Here is an 18,733-nt window from a genome sequence, read left to right as displayed (position 1 = left end):
TCACACATGGGAGTTTAAAAAGTCTTACTTAGTAGATGTATTTAGGATTGCAGCCTTAACCTGCAAAAAAAAGACTCACCAAGGGGGAATAATCATTTGCTCAAGTATAACTTTCAGTGCTTGCATCCATTCAGATCACAATTATAAACATATACATGTTTGTAAGTAAATACAATATATGAACCCACATCACCTTGAACCTTTGCATTCTAGTACATAATGAACAAGGACTTGTTTTCTTAAAGCTTATTTTCTTGCTGCTGATTTCCCCCCAGCAAATATAATTCGTCAACTTAATCATAATGTTCATGGACCAAACTCTAAAAAAAAAGTTTTCTAAAGTTTTTGCAGTTGGTGTTAGAAGTGAGAATTCTAAAGCATTGCTCTTAGAACTGCAGTAACCCTTCTGGCCACTAGAGGCATGAGGAGTTATGTTAATAGGTCTCTCTTGGTCAGTTAAGAGTCAGTTAGAATTGTTCAGTTGTTGCTAAAGGCTAGTGCCTGTTTGGATATGTTATTCTATGTCTCTCTCAGTATGAGATGTTTTAGTTTCTTAATAAAACTTTGTTTCTTGAACTTAGCCGAATGTCTCCAGATAGCCTCTTGGTAAATATCTTTACCACCAGAACAAACTCTGCTGTGTGAGAACTCTAATGTTTCTCCTCAGACACACCTCAATAGTTGGTTTATCCCAGCTGCCCAGAATGCATTAGAGTGTGGAAAAATGCTTGCCCAACAACCAATGCCAATGTTGGAAGGTCTGTCATTCACCCAAAAAGGCCATCTTTTCAGTCCAACAGCCATACTATCTCTCCAATATTGTTATAAGCAAACCCTCACTTGTATTTTTCCCTGTTAAGGAAGTTATACTCAGTCTCCGAGCCGAAGTTGGGGATTTTTGTTGAGGTGGGGTTCGGCACTGCTTCCCTAGATCTTCATCAGATGATGATGAAACCAACTCTCCAATAAGAATTCTCTCCAGGCTGCCATCATCAACACCCTTTCCCAGCCACCGTCCACATGGGAACCTGAAATATCGCACAATAAGCCATCAGACTAGTAGCCATTGATAAACCTGTCCTCCATGAATTTGTCTAAACTCCTTTTAATGCCATCCAGGTGTTCTCATTAAATGAAATGCAAGCTTGCATTTAGGATGCTTTGTTTCAGGCTATCTGAGTCATGCAGTTCATATGCACATTGAACTGCTTCAGGTTCAACGTCTGCACAGCAAGTCTCACACTTTAAACACAGGGTGGCTCAAAAGAGTGGGGAGAACAGAGCATTTCCCTGCCCCCCCCGACATTACTAGTGTTAAGTTGCACGCCACACTAGACTGATTATGTGTTTCCATAAGACACATATACTAGTTTTATTCAACCACATATAGGCACATGTATTTTTGTGACTGTTTTTTTCTAAATGCAGGGATTTATATTGAGTACAAAGTTTGGCCCCCAAAGAATATCCAGTTAAAGATTTGAAAACAAAGTTTCTAGTTAAAGTTTTGAAAATCTTCCAGTTAAAGATTTGAAAACAAAGCTCAATTCAGTGTGACTGAACTCCAGTCAATTATCAAGCCAAAACTGTCAGATGCCTCCTACTTTATTTTGCAAGGAGTTCTGCTGTTTGACTTCTGGCCAATCAAGGCACTACATTAATGAGGCTGTCATAGGAAAAAAATAGGAATTTGAACTAGCTGTTTACAGTTGTTGAAGAAACTGTAGCTGCTTTAAGAGAAAACAGCTAGGAACTGCTTTTGTATCAAGTTTTTGAGGGCTGTACAAGATTGCCTATTGTTTTTTGACTGATCCCTGACAGTATAAAGCAAGTTCCATCCAACCCAATCTCAATTTAAAAAGAAAAAGGGGCAGGAGAGAGAAGAGATTGAGAGGCTGCATTCAAACAACATGCCAAATTAGGGTCTATTTTGATGTCTGGAACTATGTCAGCTCACAAACCATGGTTTGAAGCTGGTTTGGAACCCAGTTTGTAACCCCAAATTTTGTAATCCCCAAACAACTGTTTTTATTTTAAACTGTGCCTTCTAAGGTCTGAAATTAAAAACCATTTTTAAAAATGTTTAAATTTATTTATGCATTGGTAATCAGACATTTTCTTCATACCTTCATAGTTAGAGCACAATTGTGATCTAATCTGTAAAGTTTATTAAAGCAACAAATAAATGATACTAACATTTTCAACATGTTAATGTTTCTTATAAATGAAAATAGAGCTCAGCATTACAGGTCTTGATGGAATGCTTTAGTTGAACCTTCTAACTGCTTACTTGTAGGTGTGCCCCGTGATTTCATTTCTGACCATGACACAATCTACCAGCCATTTAGCCAACAGTCCTGAGTTGTCATGCCCTATTTGAACAGTAGTTAACTTTCCCAAGTTCTGACACTGAAGAGAGAGAAAGAAACAGGTCTAAAAAAAAGAGCAAGATCTCAGATTTTTAAATTAGTCTCAACACATCCAAACCAATAACCCTTAACTTTTCTTGCACTCCTGGACTCAAAAGCAGCTACTAACAATCCTTACTTTCACTAAGCATACACCACATTCCCTGCACATGTATTTCAGCATATCGATCCCTACCGATCACTATTATTAGACTAATTATATTATAGTTACATAAAACATCTCAAAACGCACCTTTTTAAGGAGGCTTTTCAGTGCTCCCTTATTGTTTTATTACATCTGGTAGGTTCTTTAGCTTTTTATAATTTTCAGTTTAAATTTGAACCTAATAATAATTGTTTTTAATCTGACTTAGAAAAAAATTAGTTGATTTTATTACTTTTATTGTATCTGTGTCTATCTTATTGTTGTGAGCCGCCCCGAGCAGTAGTGCACTGGAGGGGCGGGGTATAAATATTTTAAATAAACAACAAATAATAGTTTCATTTATTACACACATATGCTAACATTCTTCAATCAAGGAACTCAAGGCAGTGTACACAGGGTTCCCAGCTGGTCTCCCATGTAGGCATTGACCAGATTTTGACCTGCTTAGCTTCTGCAAGGGTGCTGTATCATGTGCCTTCCTGAGACCAAATCAGCATACACTAGCATACATGTTCATCCCTTGATGACTATACTTTCAAGTAAAGGTCTGCAAATATGAATGAACTACTGCAGATCTAATGACACAGACAATATTCATATCCAGTGGTGTAACGTGAAACACAGTGCTTACAGCAGAGTCAGTTTATACACACAGAGCAGTTAGTCCTAGAGTCGTAGACTGCAAAGAAACAAAATTATCTACATGGATGTGTGAACCAGACCTTGATGGTTGGTGAACTGACTCCAACCTATGTGACCGACTCAATGTGAATTGACTCCATTATGTTTGAGGTGATATGGAAGTGGTATCTGCTTTTTCATCGGTGATGTACATACATACTAGCTCACTCACCTTAGTGACGAATATTTATTTATTTATTTATTTATTTGAGACATTTAATATACCGCCCACTCTGAAGACTCCGGGTGGGTGGGTGCACAACAACATGCAAACAGGCAACATTAAAAATTACATTACATTAATAATTAAAAATTATAAAAAAACTGAAGTAACTAGCAAAAAACAGAAAAATGAACTACAGGGCAAAAGCCTAGCGAAAAAGAAGTCTTCAATAGAGACTTGAAGATTGGTAAGGAAGGGGCTAGCCCGATCTGTAGGGGGAGAGAGTTCCAAAGGAGCGAGGCAGCAACCGAAAAGGCCCTGTCACGGGTCCTAGAGCCCCAAATATCCCTGAATATGAATGTGAGAGTCAGTAAATGGCTGCTGTCTGGACTTGGGATCCCCCCCCCTCACTTGTAAAATTGAAAGCTTGCTTTCTACCCTTTCAGCATAAATAATCCAATTCCATTTTGGTACAAACATACTGTCACAACCACATTTAGTCCGGCTTGTAATGTTCAGAAGAGAAGATCAGCCTCCTTCCTAGGGCAGAAATCTCTGTCCTCCCATTGGTCCATTCTGACCTTTGGATTTTTTGAATCTTATTACTAAATTATTACTTAATAATTATTACTAATTATTAATTGAATTTTATTACTTTAACCATTTTTTATCAGTTTTACTGCCTTTGTGAGCTGTCCTGACCAGTATCGCACTGGAGTATTTTAAATAAATAATAAATGTATGAAATCATGTTTTCTCCATTCTCTTTATCCTTTCTCTGTACCCTCTTTATCCTCACCCCTTGGACTTGAGTAAATCCATTTAAATCTTAGCGCTTCTCTCTGCTTAAGCTTACTCCCCTCACATGTCGGCTTAATGCCAGTGGGGAAAAGGAAGATATCTCTGCCTAAGAATAGGCAGAGGGGCAGTAGGGCAGTGGAATTAGTGCCACCCTTCAGGGTAATGTGACCAGAAGGGAGGCAAATGAGCATTGTTCCTATAACACATGCATTTCCTTAACTCTACAACCAATGAGTATTCTTTAATCAAAATTATATACGAATGTTTCAAAGCGATGCTGTCCCGCATTTAAAATTCTACTTGTGTTTAAAACCTAAACAAGCATTTCCTGAAAGTGGTAACAAGCCTACTAGTTGGAAACTGCAAAGATGGGAATAAGTGTACTAATCTCACCTCAAATGTCATTTCTAGAAGGTTCTTTGGAATTTGAAGTATTCCAGTATCTCCCAGTTCTCCCGAAACACAAATCCATGGGTTTGATGTGGTGATTGCATTACTTAGCTTTTTAATAGGGATTATCACTGTCCTATATGGAATCACTGTAACATACAATGAGAATTAAAAATTCAACAACTTTGTATTAAAGGCAGGCAACACATCTAGAGATATACGCTTTTGAAAACTCCCCCCTAGTACTTTTAGTCTCCGAAGTTATTTTAAAATAAACAAATCGCAGCAGCAGTTTGTCCCCAGCACCTAGTAGTCAGAGGCATACTGCTTCTGCACATATCAATTGTATCATGATCACCAATAGTCACTGGTGGACCTACACTCCTTGAATTTGCCAAATCCTTTTAAAAATACACCTGAACCACATCTATCACTACATCTTAGGGTTCCATAAGTTAATGATGTGCTATGCAAAGAAGCACTTCATTTTGTCATAAAAGCCTTGATGTACTAGAGAGAGAAGCTGGTCTTTAAACCAGAAGAGTAATATTAACACCAGAGTTGTCATAGACTATAGCTTCCATCCCTCATTTACTCATGCATATAACATGAGTCAACAAGTGGGTTTCATGCACAAATATACTAGCTGTTTGCACAAGGGATATATTTCTAAAAAGTGATAGGAATGGCCACATTAGTGTATTTTGCATGCCTAGAAGAGCCTCTCTGTATAGGACTATGAACCCTTGTTCACATGCAACAAAATATTTATATATCACTTTTCAACAAAAGTTTCCAGAGCGATTTACATAGAGAAATAATAAATAAATAAGAGGGCTCCCTGTCCCCAAAGGGCTCAAAATCTAAAAAGAAACACAAGACAGACACCGGCAACAGTCACTGGAAGTCCTGTGCTGGGGTGGATAGGGCCAGTTACTCTCCCACTGCTAAAATAAAGAGAACCACCACGTTAAAAAGGTGCCTCTTTGCCCAGTTAGCAGGGGTCATAAGAACAACCCTGCAGGATCAGGCCCACAGCCCGTCTAGTCCAGCATCCTGTTTTACACAGTGGCCCACCAGATGCCACTGGAAGCCTACAGGCAGGAGCTGATGGCATGCCCTCTCTCCTGATGTTACTCCCCTGACTGGTACTCAGGGGCATCCTGAGTTTGAGGCTGGAGGTGGCCTATAGCCCTCTGTTGATAGATCTCTCCTCTATGAAGTTATCCAAACCCCTCTTAAAGCTATGCAGGTTGCTGGCTGTCACTACATCTTGTGGCACAGAATTCCACAAGTTGATTATGCGTTGTGTGAAAAAAATATCTCCGCTTGCTGGTCCTAAATTTCCTGGCAATCAGTTTCATGGGATGACCCCTGGTTCTAGTGTTATGCGAGAGGGAAAAGAATTTCTCTCTATCCACTTTCTCCACACCATGCATGATAGACCTCTATCATGTCTCCCTGCAGTCGTCTTTTTTCTAAACCAAATAGCCCCAGGTGTTGTAGCCTTGCCTCATAAGGAAGGTGCTCTAGGCCCCTGATCACCTTGGTTGCCCTCTTCATTTGGGTCAACATAAATGGCCCAGAACAAGTAAGTTACCATTTAAACAGTTGTGCTAAAATATCTGTAATATATTTGTTGTGTTTGGAAAAAGAGGCATTCAAATATTTACAATAAATATAACAAAAGTTCTGCATGGATGCTTCTTTTCTACACAAGGGCTATCAGTGTAGCAAAAATGATCATAGTCTTTACAGTAATGCATTCAATGGCCAGCTTTTATCATGCATTAATGCATGTAGCCACTAGGTGTTGCTGTCGTACCACAGCCAAAACTGAAGGGCAAGCAAATTTAGAAACTGCAGACTCATACCACTGCTATTTTTGGAAAGTAGAAAGGGGATTAGATGACCAAAATGCACATTTGTCCTCCTATTTTCACAACTAGCAACACTGAATGGAAACTATCAAATGAGAGCAGCATCTAAAAGACATATATCACATCACTCTCCGGCAAAACATTCATTATACCCACGTTCTTGCCATGGAGCTCAGGAATTAACAGTAGTTCATGTGAAACTGAAGGCTGGTAAGTTTCTAAAGGCCTCTTTTTTCATGCACTTGCTCTTAAACTCCATATAAAAGCTTCCATCCATGTGGCCGGGCTTCCTTGTGTGTTGATATAACATGCAAGCAGTGCCTCATCATTTACATACTTCTAAAGCTTTCAACATACTTCTAAAGCCCAGCCACATGAGTGGGAGTTTTCATAGTAACGTGGAAGCAAGCATGGAAGAAGGGGCAGCAACCACTTCCTAGGTATATGGCCAAGGGGGTGTTACAGCTAGTGCAAAAGATAGTAGTCTATTCCCAGATAGGATCACTTTATGGCAGTACATGAACATTGTTGCCCCTTTATTGGATTGGTAACTAGAAGGCCTGATGGCAATTCTCAGGGGGTCTGATTTGGCTCAAGCCTCCCCAGCTGCTGATTACTAGGATAAAATATCCTGGATACAGATAGGAGAGACCCGAGTTCAAATTTTTACTTGGCCAAGAAGCTCTTTGGATGATCGTGGGCCAGTTGCTATTTCTCAGCCTAATTTACTCTTGCCACGAGAACACAGCACTGAATACCATGTATGTCATTGTGAACCATCTGGAGGAAGGATGGGATACAAGTGAAATAATCTGAGGTCTTAAAACTCACCAAACTGAAGCAGAACGTGTCACCATTCTAAAGCACCACTGGTGGCAAAGGAAAATCTGATTTGGCCAAGAAACTTGTGCGCCTGCTTTTTCCATCCTATAGGCTTCTGTGCAACACAAGTATACTTAACATCCCAGTGCACAACAAGACTTATGCACTAGTTCACCTCTTGCAGTGCTCAGAGGTGCTGATCTCAATAGCCAGGACTGCAGGCTTTGTCACCAAAGCACCATTTATCATGCAACAGCAGAGCATGCTGGGATTGCTCCCTACTCACTGATGGTGGTGAAGACACTTGTGAAGCAGAAGTAATTCACAGCATTGAGTGAGAGGAGGTGATAGAGAAACTGTTCTCGTTCTTCTTCACAGCGCAGAAAAGCATAACGCTTGTACAGTTTCCTGCAAGAGGCAAAAGATATTTCGATCTCCACAGGAATAGGGTGGAGCCAGTACTGAACTGGAGAATAAAAGTGAATGCAAAATTATAATGCTCTTGCAGCAACAGACTGGACCAGCTGAGAGTATGACTTATGTATTTTGCTTCTGTTCATTCATTCTGGGACATAACATTCAGCAACACCAGTTTTTATAAATATACTGGCATATGAGCTCACAGGAATTTAGGTAAATGGTGCTCAGTGTGTGGTGAAAATCACACAACTTGTTAGCACAGGCAAGGTTAGGAACATATGAAGCAGCCTTATACTGATGTAGACTATTAATCTGTTGTAGTTTGATTAACAATGAACTACAAAAATTAGGAGGCCAAGCTTCAGAGGAAAGCCAAGTAGCAACTGCAGCAATATCCTGTGTGTCTGACACTATTTTTGTTTCTTGTGGCTATAACTTGACTAGAAAGAGCAAGCATTTTTGTCATGTGGAAAGTGTAGACACGCATCAGGCAAAACTTCCAGAAGCTCACCTGCTATTCATGCAACTCAGACATCTGTTGTATTTGCTTATTACAAACATTATGTTTTCTCTCTCTTCATCTTGCTTAATAGCCCCAAGAGGGCTCCCTCTCTCTAGCTCTCTACGCAGCTTACAAAAGATCATAATAAGATTAATACAAAGCCAGAGAAGCATTCTGTTGAAATACCAGCAGCATACAAGGCAGGAAAAGCCTTCCAAAAAGAGCCAAGTCCTGGCCATCTTCAGAAGCTTACTTGAGAGGAGGCCTGTTGGAGCCCTGTCAGGAGTATGTGTCCTACATGGTGGCAAAAACTTAGGTAATACACTCAAATATGGTTTACTGTAGGCCCAACATATTTGGAGCGAACATATTTCTGCAGGAGTACTGATGAAGCAAAGCAGCCTTCTATATTATTTCTTTGATCATCAGTGCCCTAGGAAAAGAGAAAGTGTCCATGTTGACCTACAATAAACCACATTTCAGTGCACATTAAGGACCTAGAGGGTATAGTCCAAGGGCCCATGACGCGGCCCACCTTGCCGAAGTTAAACAGTCTGGCCAGTGGCTGGCTGGGAGACCATCTGGGAATCTCATGCCTTGAGTCCCATGGTAGGAAGCAGCAGCATATAAATAAATACTCTTCCTCTATTTCTACACTGGTGCTCTCCCTCCTTCCCTTTGTATCCCAGGAGCAGCCCACCAGGACTGTCCAGTTCCCTGTGCCTACTCACTCTGAACATAGGGGCACTCTAAGCAGGGCTTCTTTCAATCATCAGGTTTCGTCCAGGTGAAAAAAGTTCATGAGGTACCCTGGTCCCAAACCATACATGGCTTTCAACATTGTTTGTTTTTGTAATGCCTACCAGCAAGCATTTTTGAGCATTACATCTACATACATTAAAAATGCACATTCTGTCTGCTTAGAAGCCACCTAATGGCGCAGTAGGGAAATGACTTGATTAGCAAGCCAGAGGTTGCCGGTTTGAATCTCCGCTGGTATGTTTCCCAGACTATGGGAAACACCTATATCGGGCAGCAACGATATAGGAAGATGCTGAAAGGCGTCATCTCATACTGTGCGGGAGATGGCAATGGTAAACCCCTCCTGTATTCTACCAAAGAAAACCACAGGGCTCTGTGGTCGCCAGGAGTTGACACCGACTCGACAGTAAACTTTACTTTTATCTGCTTATATCAGGCAGTATTACTGTTCAGAAAGTGAGTCTGGTGTCCTGGTTGGGTTTGGATAAGAGGAACCCAGACTCAAAGGACAGTTAGTGTAACCTACTTCACTGGCTTGTTATAAAGCTCAACTAGTGCTCAGAGAGCAGGGGTTGTCAAACGTGGAAGCCCAGATGTTGTTGAACTACAACTCCCATCATTCCCAGCCACAATGGCCTTTGACCCAGGTTTGAGAACCCCTGGCTTAGAGGGAAGGTGGTGTACAGAATGTTACAATTAAGTTAGCTAGAAGCAAATTTGCATCTAAGCAATGTAGACTTGAGCTGCAAAGGCAGTATCTAAAGCAGGCCTTTGGCCCCCCAGATGTTTTTGTACTACAACTCCCATAATCCCCAGCCACAATGGCCAATAGCCAGGGATTATGGGATTTGTATGCCAACATCTGCAGGAGGGCTGAAGTTGAGCAGCCCTGATCTAAACAAACTTTAAAAATGCAATCTAATCTGCATGCTTACTGAGAAGAAAGCCCTGTTCAGTTAAGTGGGGCTTACTCTCAAGCAAGTTTCTTTCAGACTGCAATTCTGTGCAATGGGACTTACTTTGCCAGTGCTTGGTTGGAAAGAAGCTGCTTCAGATGCTGGGACAAGAGTTTCTTTTCCAGGGATAGCCTTATCCAGGCTCGGGCACGACCCACATCGGTCTTTATTTCACTCATGTTCTGAATGTGCCTGAAGGAAAACAAAATAAGTCCACAAACAGAGACAAATATATTAATTTGAAAAGAAAAGAGTTTATTTGCACAATCTCCAGCTGCATCCCAATTAGCCATTTAGAATAGTCACAATGTATTTGTGCATTTACACACACACACACACACACACACACACACACACACACACCAGTCAGACCAGGAGTGCAGTTTTGCCAAGCACTGCTTGTGTGCAGCCTCCATTCAGGTCTAAGGACTTTGGGTGAAGCTCATCAGCATGCTTTATTTATGAAGCATCTAAAATTACTAAGTGCTGAACAATACAGACTTGAAGAGAAAATTCCCTGTTCACAAACTCAATCAAAAACTTGACCAACATAATTTGAAGGCAAGCAGGGAGATGTGGGAGTGGAAAGAGGAAAGGAACCAACAGGAAATGTGAAATAATAGATTCTTTACCAAGCAAACTGTAGATAGCTTAAGAATCTTTAGAAATAAATATAATACAGATTATTAGTTTTTAAAAGAGAGAGGACTGATATTAAGAGACAAGAGCTCAAAGCAGAAGACGACATAGCAAGTAATTGAAGATCAGACAGTGCCAAGGAAACAGAAAGCTTACCCAGAAGATTAAACTAAGCAGAGGGTAAAGGATGATAGGACACATAAGGAAAAGACAAGAGCAAGATCATCAAAAGCCTCAAAATAAGTTTATAATAAATAAAAAGTATATAAACATATATAGACAGAAAATGTACAAGAAAAGGTGAAGAGGAAAACAGGCAATATATGAGCACAACATTTTCATTAGGAAACAAGATGAGTAGAGTGGAGAAAAGAATGCAAAGAAACAAGAGAAAGATGAGAAGCAGAGAAACCAGTAAGAATATTAGCAAAGCAAGTAATAATTAAAACGTTTAGTGCAAGTCTTCACAACATCAAAAGAGAAAACTGGGTGAATCCCTGCAGTGCTGATGTTTTTTGTTTTTGTTTTTTAAAGTAACAAACTGTCCTTGCAACCAAATTATGTGTGGACAAAAATATTAACTCAGATGATCAGCAGATCAAGACTGCCAACAGTAGAGTTTACAACAATACATACAACTGGGATACCAAGATAAAGTTTTGCAGGAAATGTCCATGTTCAACTTCAGCGTGGCCGGGTTACCACATAAAGGCGGCAAGTACAGAAGAGCCACTGGTTCTTACTGGGCGTATGCTTCTGCTCCTGCCGCTGTTTCTGTGTCATGTGAACCGAGAAATGTCAGCTGGATGATCTCAGTGACCCACCTCAGCCTGACATCCTCCCAAAATTTGAAGTTGGTTTGATAATGTTGCGCTGAGGTGGGTCACCAATATTCTCCACCCAACATTTCTGGGTATCTATTATGGAGATGGAGGCATGAGTGTGCACCCAGTGGGAACTGGTGACTCTTTCATACTTGCCATCATTACGCTGGAACCTGGCCAGTTTGTTGTGACACAATATTAACAAGACAAACTTTGCCAGTTCTTTGAGATATTTCATGGTGATTTGGAGCAATTAGCTCTAGTTAGATATACAGCAGATGTGAGTAGTCTTGGAACAGCTGGCACCTAAGCTGCTGCCAAGTTGCCAGGCCAATCCTATCAGTCCTACAATATGCAGAAAAACTTTGTAGTTTAGCATTTGGGGAGGAGATCTGGTCTTGTGGCAGCTAGCATGACTTGTCCCTTTAGCTAAGCAGGGTCTGTCCTGATTTCATATGAATGGGAGATGACTCCAAATTTAAGGATTTTAATGCTTATAATATTTTAATTGTAAACTACCCAGAGATGAATGTTTTGGGCAGTATAGTAGTCTGATAAATAAATAGATAGATAGATAAACTTAAACTTGAAATCCCTTTACTAACTGCTGGTCCGGGAAACTGCGCATGAAGAGTGTAGTGGACCTTGAAACTCTGCACGAAGAATTTAGTGGTCCTTGACTCCAAAAAGGTTGAGAAACACTGGTGTAGACAATACTGAGCTAGATGGACCAAAGGTCTGACTTGGTATAAGGCAGCTTCCTATGTTCCTATTTGTGAGAACGAGTGGGATCGTTCACTTGCAGACTTACAACCCCAAGTCCATAACCTGCTCCAAACTCCCACTGTCCTTGATGGCAGTCTTGCCACTATGTTTGCCCATGAAGAATACTGTTTCACAGTTCCCTTATGATTCTGTTCCTTGCATGGAACACATGTACCACAGAATGAATAAATAAGCAAGTGTCCATTTCTGTATGTGAAAGAATTTCTACACAACATACAATCCCTGAAAACAGAGCTGAAAAGGGACACAGGGCTGTTGGGATTGGCCAGCCAGCAGCTACTAGGATTAATGGATGTGAGGAAAAGGAGAGCGGAAGAGACAAAAAAGATGCTCAGTGAAGCAGTCAGAGAAGTGCGGTTGGCCTCATTGCGCTGTCATGAAAAGTACTCTGAATCTACTCCCCAAATACTAAAGCGCATGTGTTTTGAAAGAAAACAAAGCAAACCTGACCTGAACCAGTTGGAGGCAGAAAGGTTCAAAGACACACATTCAGCTTTGTCTTGGATACAGGAGGTAGGCAAATCACATTGGTGAGTAAGGAATATCTTCGGGTCCTTCCTCCTTTCTGATGTTACCTTTGCAACGTGAGCACTGCTGAAGTTTACCTTTCCAGGTTGCTCAGGTAACTCAAAAAGCCTTGGGCCACATGGGAGGGACTTATTTTATGGTTCCTCCCCATTCCAACATTGTCCCGGTTTCAGGAAGGTAAACACTGGCATGAGGCAGAGCAATGCAGCAGCAGTTCCTACACTGCAAAAGTAATATGAAACAGGGGGCTATGTTACAGAGAGACAGCGTGGTTTAGTGGTTAGAATGCTAGGCTAGAACTGGAGGTGGGTGGGGATCTGGGTTCATATCCCACCCCAGCCACAAAACTCACTGGGTGACTTTGGGTGAATTCCTTCCTTCCTTCAATTTCTATACTGCCCTTCCAAAAATGGCTCCGGGCGGTTTACACAGAGAAATAATAAATAAATAAGATGATGATGATGATTTTTACATTTATATCCCACTCTTCCTCCAAGGAGCCCAGAGCGGTGGTACTACATACTTGAGTTTCTTCCCACAACAACTCTGTGAAGTAGGTTAGGCTGAGAGAGAAGTGACTGGCCCAGAGTCACCCAGCTAGTATCATGGCTGAATGGGGATTTGAATGCGGGTCTCCCCGGTCCTAGTCCAGCACTCTAACCACTACACCACACTGGCTTCCTGTCCCCAAAGGGCTCACAATCTAAAAAGAAACATAAGATAGATACCAGCAACAGTCACTGGAGGTACTGTGCTGGGGGTAGATAGGGCCAGTTACTCTCCCCCTGCTAAATAAAGAGAATCACCACGTTAAAAGGTGCCTCTTTGCCACGTTACCAGGGGTTCACAGGGAATCACTATATCTCTCTCAGTTTAACCCCCCTCACATTTGGGAGCCTAAAATGCAAGGGGGAGAACCAGAGACACTTACTTGGAGAAAGAATAGGATAAAAATGTGTAAATGAGAACAAAGTGCCAGATCTGTACTATAATACAATATATGTAACTAAAAGATTGCACTGTTTCTGGAAACAGTTGAAACCAAGTCTTTGCCCGGGTTTGCTCAGCCAGTCTGACCTGGGTTAATAGTTTTGCATGAAGCCGACACAGGTTTATTGTGGCTCCCAACTACTTACGCAATTAAGGCCCAAAGCGAGCCCTCAACTCCAGCAGGCCATCTCCAGGCAGTGAGCTAATTCCCAGCAGCTCTCTTTGTCCTTTGCCAAGTATTCCTACAGCCTCCCTTCCAATGACTCACACAGCCCTCCAGATCACTACAAAAGAGCCTTGCTTCTGGCACTCACACAGGCTTTCTGCAAAGCAACCCCCTCATTTGGGCTCAGCCTTTGACAGGCAGCTCTCTATGCTCCCAGCACAACACACTGGGCATGTGATCAGCAGCCCCCCCCCCCCGAGAAGTATGATGCACACATTATCCACCTGCATCAGGCCGAAACACTCCGTGCAGCTATTTAAAGCCTTTTGAGAGGGAGACTGTATCAAAGCAGGCGCCTCCCACTCTCATCTTTGATGGGCTCCGCTTAGAGCAAACACACAGTAAGCAATATAAATCATTTTACTAACGCTGCCAAAGCAAAAGAGACAGGCAATCGATGGCTGCTGTTTTCACCAAGGAGAAGCACGGCGGCTTTTCCTACCCAGACCAAAAGCTGGAAACATCCTTCCTGGCCTCAGTACAAGGCAGGACGCAGATTAGACATAACAGATACTAGCTGTGTTATGCTTTAGTTTTGTGTTATGTTAAGATTTGGGGAGGAATAATAATGTCCAGGCTCACTGCAAGTTTGCTTTAAACCAGGGGTCCCAAACTGCAGCCCTCCTGCAGTGTCCCCTGTACCAGGTGTGCGGACACCTGCTGGAGTTAAGTTGTTGTGCACAGAGGCGCTCTTACCCCTGGGCTTCGAGGCTGAAGTCCAGGGCCTCCACATCCCCTGGGCCCCCCCTCCCTAAATCCTCTTTAGTCTGTCCTGGGTGGTGTGGTTTGTGCCCTCAAGAACCTACATGGTAAAAAATGATATTTAAATCAATTGTTAATTGATTTAATGTTTTAAATGATGTTAATTGTAAACCACCCAGAGACGCAAGTTTTGGGCAATATAGAAATATTTTAAACAAACAAACAAACAAACTTGCAGCGGGGGTCCTCCGGAGGCCTTTAGGTCCAGGCTCCGAAATTATCTAGGTGCACCTCTGGTTGTGCATGTGAGACAGGGCCTTTGGAAAGTTCAGAGCTCTGTTGGCCTGGTTGTAAAGGGAGAGGGTTATTGTTTTTGACTGTTGTTTTTTTAAACTTCTTTTTAGATGCTGCTGGTTATTTTGATGAATGTATTTTGCATTATTATATATTATTTAACATATTTTTATACTGCCCCAAACTCACGTCTCTGAAAAATATATAGTGTCTTTATTGTTAATATATTGCATTTCATAATAAAACTATTACTTTCACCCCCTAGAAAATACATGTATAGGAAGAGCAGCTTGCAAATGTCAGAGACCAGACCAAGTCCAGTGGAATGTTATACAAGTATTCCGCCTGTCAGCCACCATCTGGTTCCAGCCAAAGAAGAGGAAGGGACATATGAAGCTGCCTTATCCTGAACTGGGCCTAGTTCAATATTGCCCATTCTGGCCAGTCGCAGTTCTCTGGGGTCTCAGTCTCTTAGGAACATAGGAAGCTGCCATATACTGAGTCAGACCATTGGTCTATCTAGCTCAGTATTGTCTTCACAGACTGGCAGTGGCTTCTCCAAGGTTGGAGGTAGGAATCTCTCTCAGCCCTATTTTGGAGAAACCAGGGAGGGAACTTGAAACCTTCTGCTCTTCCCAGAGCGGCTTCATCCCCTGAGGGGAATATCTTGCAGTGCTCACACATCAAGTCTCCCATTCAGATGCAACCAGGGCAGACCTTGCTCAGCTATGGGGACAAGTCATGCTTGCTAGCTACCACAAGACCAGCTCTCCTCTCCTCTCTTCCCAGCACCTGCTACCTGATTCTTTAATTGAAGATACTAGAAATTGAATCTGGGACCTTCTGCAAGGAAAGCATTTTCTTTAAAGCCTTTCCACAAAAATGCTCAAGGTGGCTTACAATAATATGATTTAAAAGATAACATAATGGAAAAAACCCAAGGATCATAAAAACATATTAACAGACCACCACCAGAGCAGCCAAAAATAGTTCCTCAGCCAAATCCAAATACTCCCCAAAAAGTTTTCCTAAGAAGCAAAGTTTTGGCCATCTGCGGACAGGTCTGTAATTAGGGGTGTGCATGAACCAAAACCTGAGGTTCCGTTAGAATTTGAACTGAACTGCATACCGCTGAATCAGTTCAGTTTAACTGACTGCCCGGTCCAGTCCATTTGACCAAACCCGGTCAAACAGTTCAGATCGAGCCACCGAACTCGCCCAGTTCGAGGCAAACTGGTTTGGCATCTAACGGATCGTGCACACCCCTAGCAGCAATTGGGTGGGCATGTGGACCTCTTTAGGAAGGCTATTCCACAACTTATATGCTGCAATTGACAAGGCCCTGTCGTGTCCCCACCTATACGCTTGGAATGGCAGGGAGACAGTCAACAGGATATCAGTTGCTCAATGGAGCACCCAGCCAGGTTAATGTGGATGGAGGAGGTTCTTAAGACATCCTAGTCACAGATCATTTAGGTTCTAAAAAGGTCAAGGTGAGTAAATGGGGCCCGGAAATGGGGCCTGGAAGAAACTGACAACTCGTGTGGTTGCAACAATCCAAGGGTGATATGATCAGAACACTGTCCTCCAGCCAATAGTCTAGCTGCTGCGTTCTGGACAATTCTGCTTTTGAATACTTAACAGTTCCAAGCAGAGCACTCTGCAATAATCTAATCTCAGTCTTACTAGAGCATGAATGACTGCAGCCAGTTCTGATTTATCCAGGAAGGCACCCAGCTGGCACACCAGTCAATGTTGTCATGGCACCCATCTTGGGTAGTGATTCTGAATTTGACCCTGAGGAGACAGCCCCAGGTCTAAACATTGGGCCAGAACCTGAAAGAACACCACAATTTGAACCCTGCAAAAATGAACCTTCAGAGTCTGAGATCCCTAAAGCAGAACCTTTGGAACCTGAGCCCCCTGAAGAGCTGGCCCCTTCCATGTGATTGCACTCCCTAGTATCGCCATGCCAGAGCCAGCAACAAGCTAGACAGGGTCAGAGTGGAGAAGGAGCAGCGCCAGACTCCAGAAGGCTGCCCTTTTAAGGCTTCTACTCTTAGGAACATAAGAAGCTGCCATATACTGAGCAAGACCATAGGTCCATCTACACAGACTGGCAGCAGCTTCTCCAAGGTTGCAGGCAGTAATCTCTCTCATCCCTATCTTGGAGATGCCAAGGAGGAAACTTGGAACCTCCTGCTCTTCCCAGTGCGGCTCCATCCCGAGGGAAATATCTTACAGTGCTCACACATCAAGTCTCCCGTTCACATGCAACCAGGGCGGACCCTGCTTAGCTAAAGGGACAAGTCATGCTTGCTACCACAAGACCAGCTCTACTCTCCAGGCAGGGAGGCGGAGACCAGGAGGATTAGACTGAGCTCAGAAGTATTTAAGCACTCCGTCTAGCTCTTACTGATGTCAATCAACTTGTCCCATGGAGCTGTCCATGGTCCTGCACCCTGCTTCACTGCATTGCCTTCCAGCTTGTTGGGCTCTTGTCCACAGGACAGAGGCTACTGAAAAGCACTCTTGGCCAAGACTTTCACCTGAGCATCCAGAAACATTCACGTGTTCTTGCCCACTGGACTATGGCCCCTTCCCACTGGCAAGCAATCCTTTCAAAAACAACAAGCTGAAGCCAGTCAAGAGATATTCTTTGGCCCATGTCAGGCGTGTTCAACAGATCTGAACAGCTAGGGGACTCTTGTGCTTATACAGAAGTTCTTTGCAGTCTTCATTATTGCATAGCGCTGCCCACAACTTAAAAGGCAACAAGACAACAATGGCTCTTGCTTGAATACTTTGTCATGAAACACAGATCTGGGAGCAGCAAATACTTATTAGACACAGTTTTGTCTACTTTATATTTGCATTTGATTAGCATTTACTGACAAAGCTCTTTTTAGAAAAGAAAATTACTACAGTTCAGAGTTGGGAGGAACAAATCATAAACATCTGTATTTTCATTTTTCTGTGCCTCTTTCAGCAAACACAAACTGAACATATCAAGAAATTCAGCATACAGAATTATAAATGCTTTGAGGGAGTGCAGTTAGATTACTCCAGTTGTTGTATCGTCCACGGAAAGACAGTTATTTTTCAGATAATTGACTAGTTCAGTGACCAGTGCTGGTGTGGGAGATTAAACCCATCACATCTTACCCCATATCCGAGCCTGTGGAGGTAGAATTCCCTGTCTGCTCTAGGGATATGCATGGAACCACGGAGGCATGGTCTGGCACTGGGGGGAGTATGGCTTTAAGGGCAGGGGGGGTAGTACTTAACCCCCCGCCGCCGCTCTTCTCCCTCCGGCGCTGGACTTTTCTATAATGTTTTTGGGGCGGCAGAGTTCCTCCCTGCCGCCCCTGCCCCCGTCGTTGTCTTCCAAGTTTACAAGCAGTAAAAGCTGGCGCCACACATGTGCCCGTTGCAGTGCACGCCGCATACATCATTGTGACGTATGTGCCTCACGTGCAGCCGGCAGTGACGAGGGTGCGCGCACCGCGACGGGCACATGCGTGGCACCAGCTTTTACTGCTTGTAAACTTGGAAGACAACGACAGGGGCAGGGGCGGCAGGGAGGAATTCTGCCGCCCCAAAAACGTTTTAGAAAAGTCCAGCGCCGGAGGGGGAAGAGCGGCGGTGGGGGGGGGAGTACTACCCCCCGCCCTTAAAGCCACACTCCCCCCCTGGCCAAACCGCTGGACTGGCCGAACTCCGGACCGGTCCGGAGGCCTTTTTCATGGCCCTGGACCGGTCCGTGCACACTCCTAGTCTGCTCCACTCTTCC

General features: G+C 42.9%; 1 protein-coding gene across 7 annotated transcripts in view; it reads right to left on the bottom strand.

Annotated features, from left to right (window-relative positions):
- The window catches only part of DENND5B (DENN domain containing 5B), a 149,941-nt gene that overhangs the window by 13,687 nt on the left and 117,521 nt on the right, over positions 1–18,733 (bottom strand). For all 7 annotated transcript variants that reach the window (XM_053253502.1, XM_053253504.1, XM_053253498.1 and 4 more), the window contains 5 exons: positions 10,015–10,143; positions 7,598–7,719; positions 4,613–4,758; positions 2,291–2,409; positions 841–1,028 (listed from right to left, as the gene is read on the bottom strand). In XM_053253502.1, the coding sequence (XP_053109477.1) occupies positions 841–1,028; positions 2,291–2,409; positions 4,613–4,758; positions 7,598–7,719; positions 10,015–10,143 (704 nt within the window). The remainder of the gene's footprint in view (positions 1–840; positions 1,029–2,290; positions 2,410–4,612; positions 4,759–7,597; positions 7,720–10,014; positions 10,144–18,733) is intronic.

The sequence above is a fragment of the Hemicordylus capensis genome, chromosome 5 (genome assembly GCF_027244095.1).
Source record: "Hemicordylus capensis ecotype Gifberg chromosome 5, rHemCap1.1.pri, whole genome shotgun sequence".
Lineage (NCBI taxonomy): Eukaryota > Metazoa > Chordata > Lepidosauria > Squamata > Cordylidae > Hemicordylus > Hemicordylus capensis.
The sequence above is the reverse complement of the archived record's forward strand: the minus strand, read 5'-3'. Positions and strand labels throughout refer to the sequence as shown.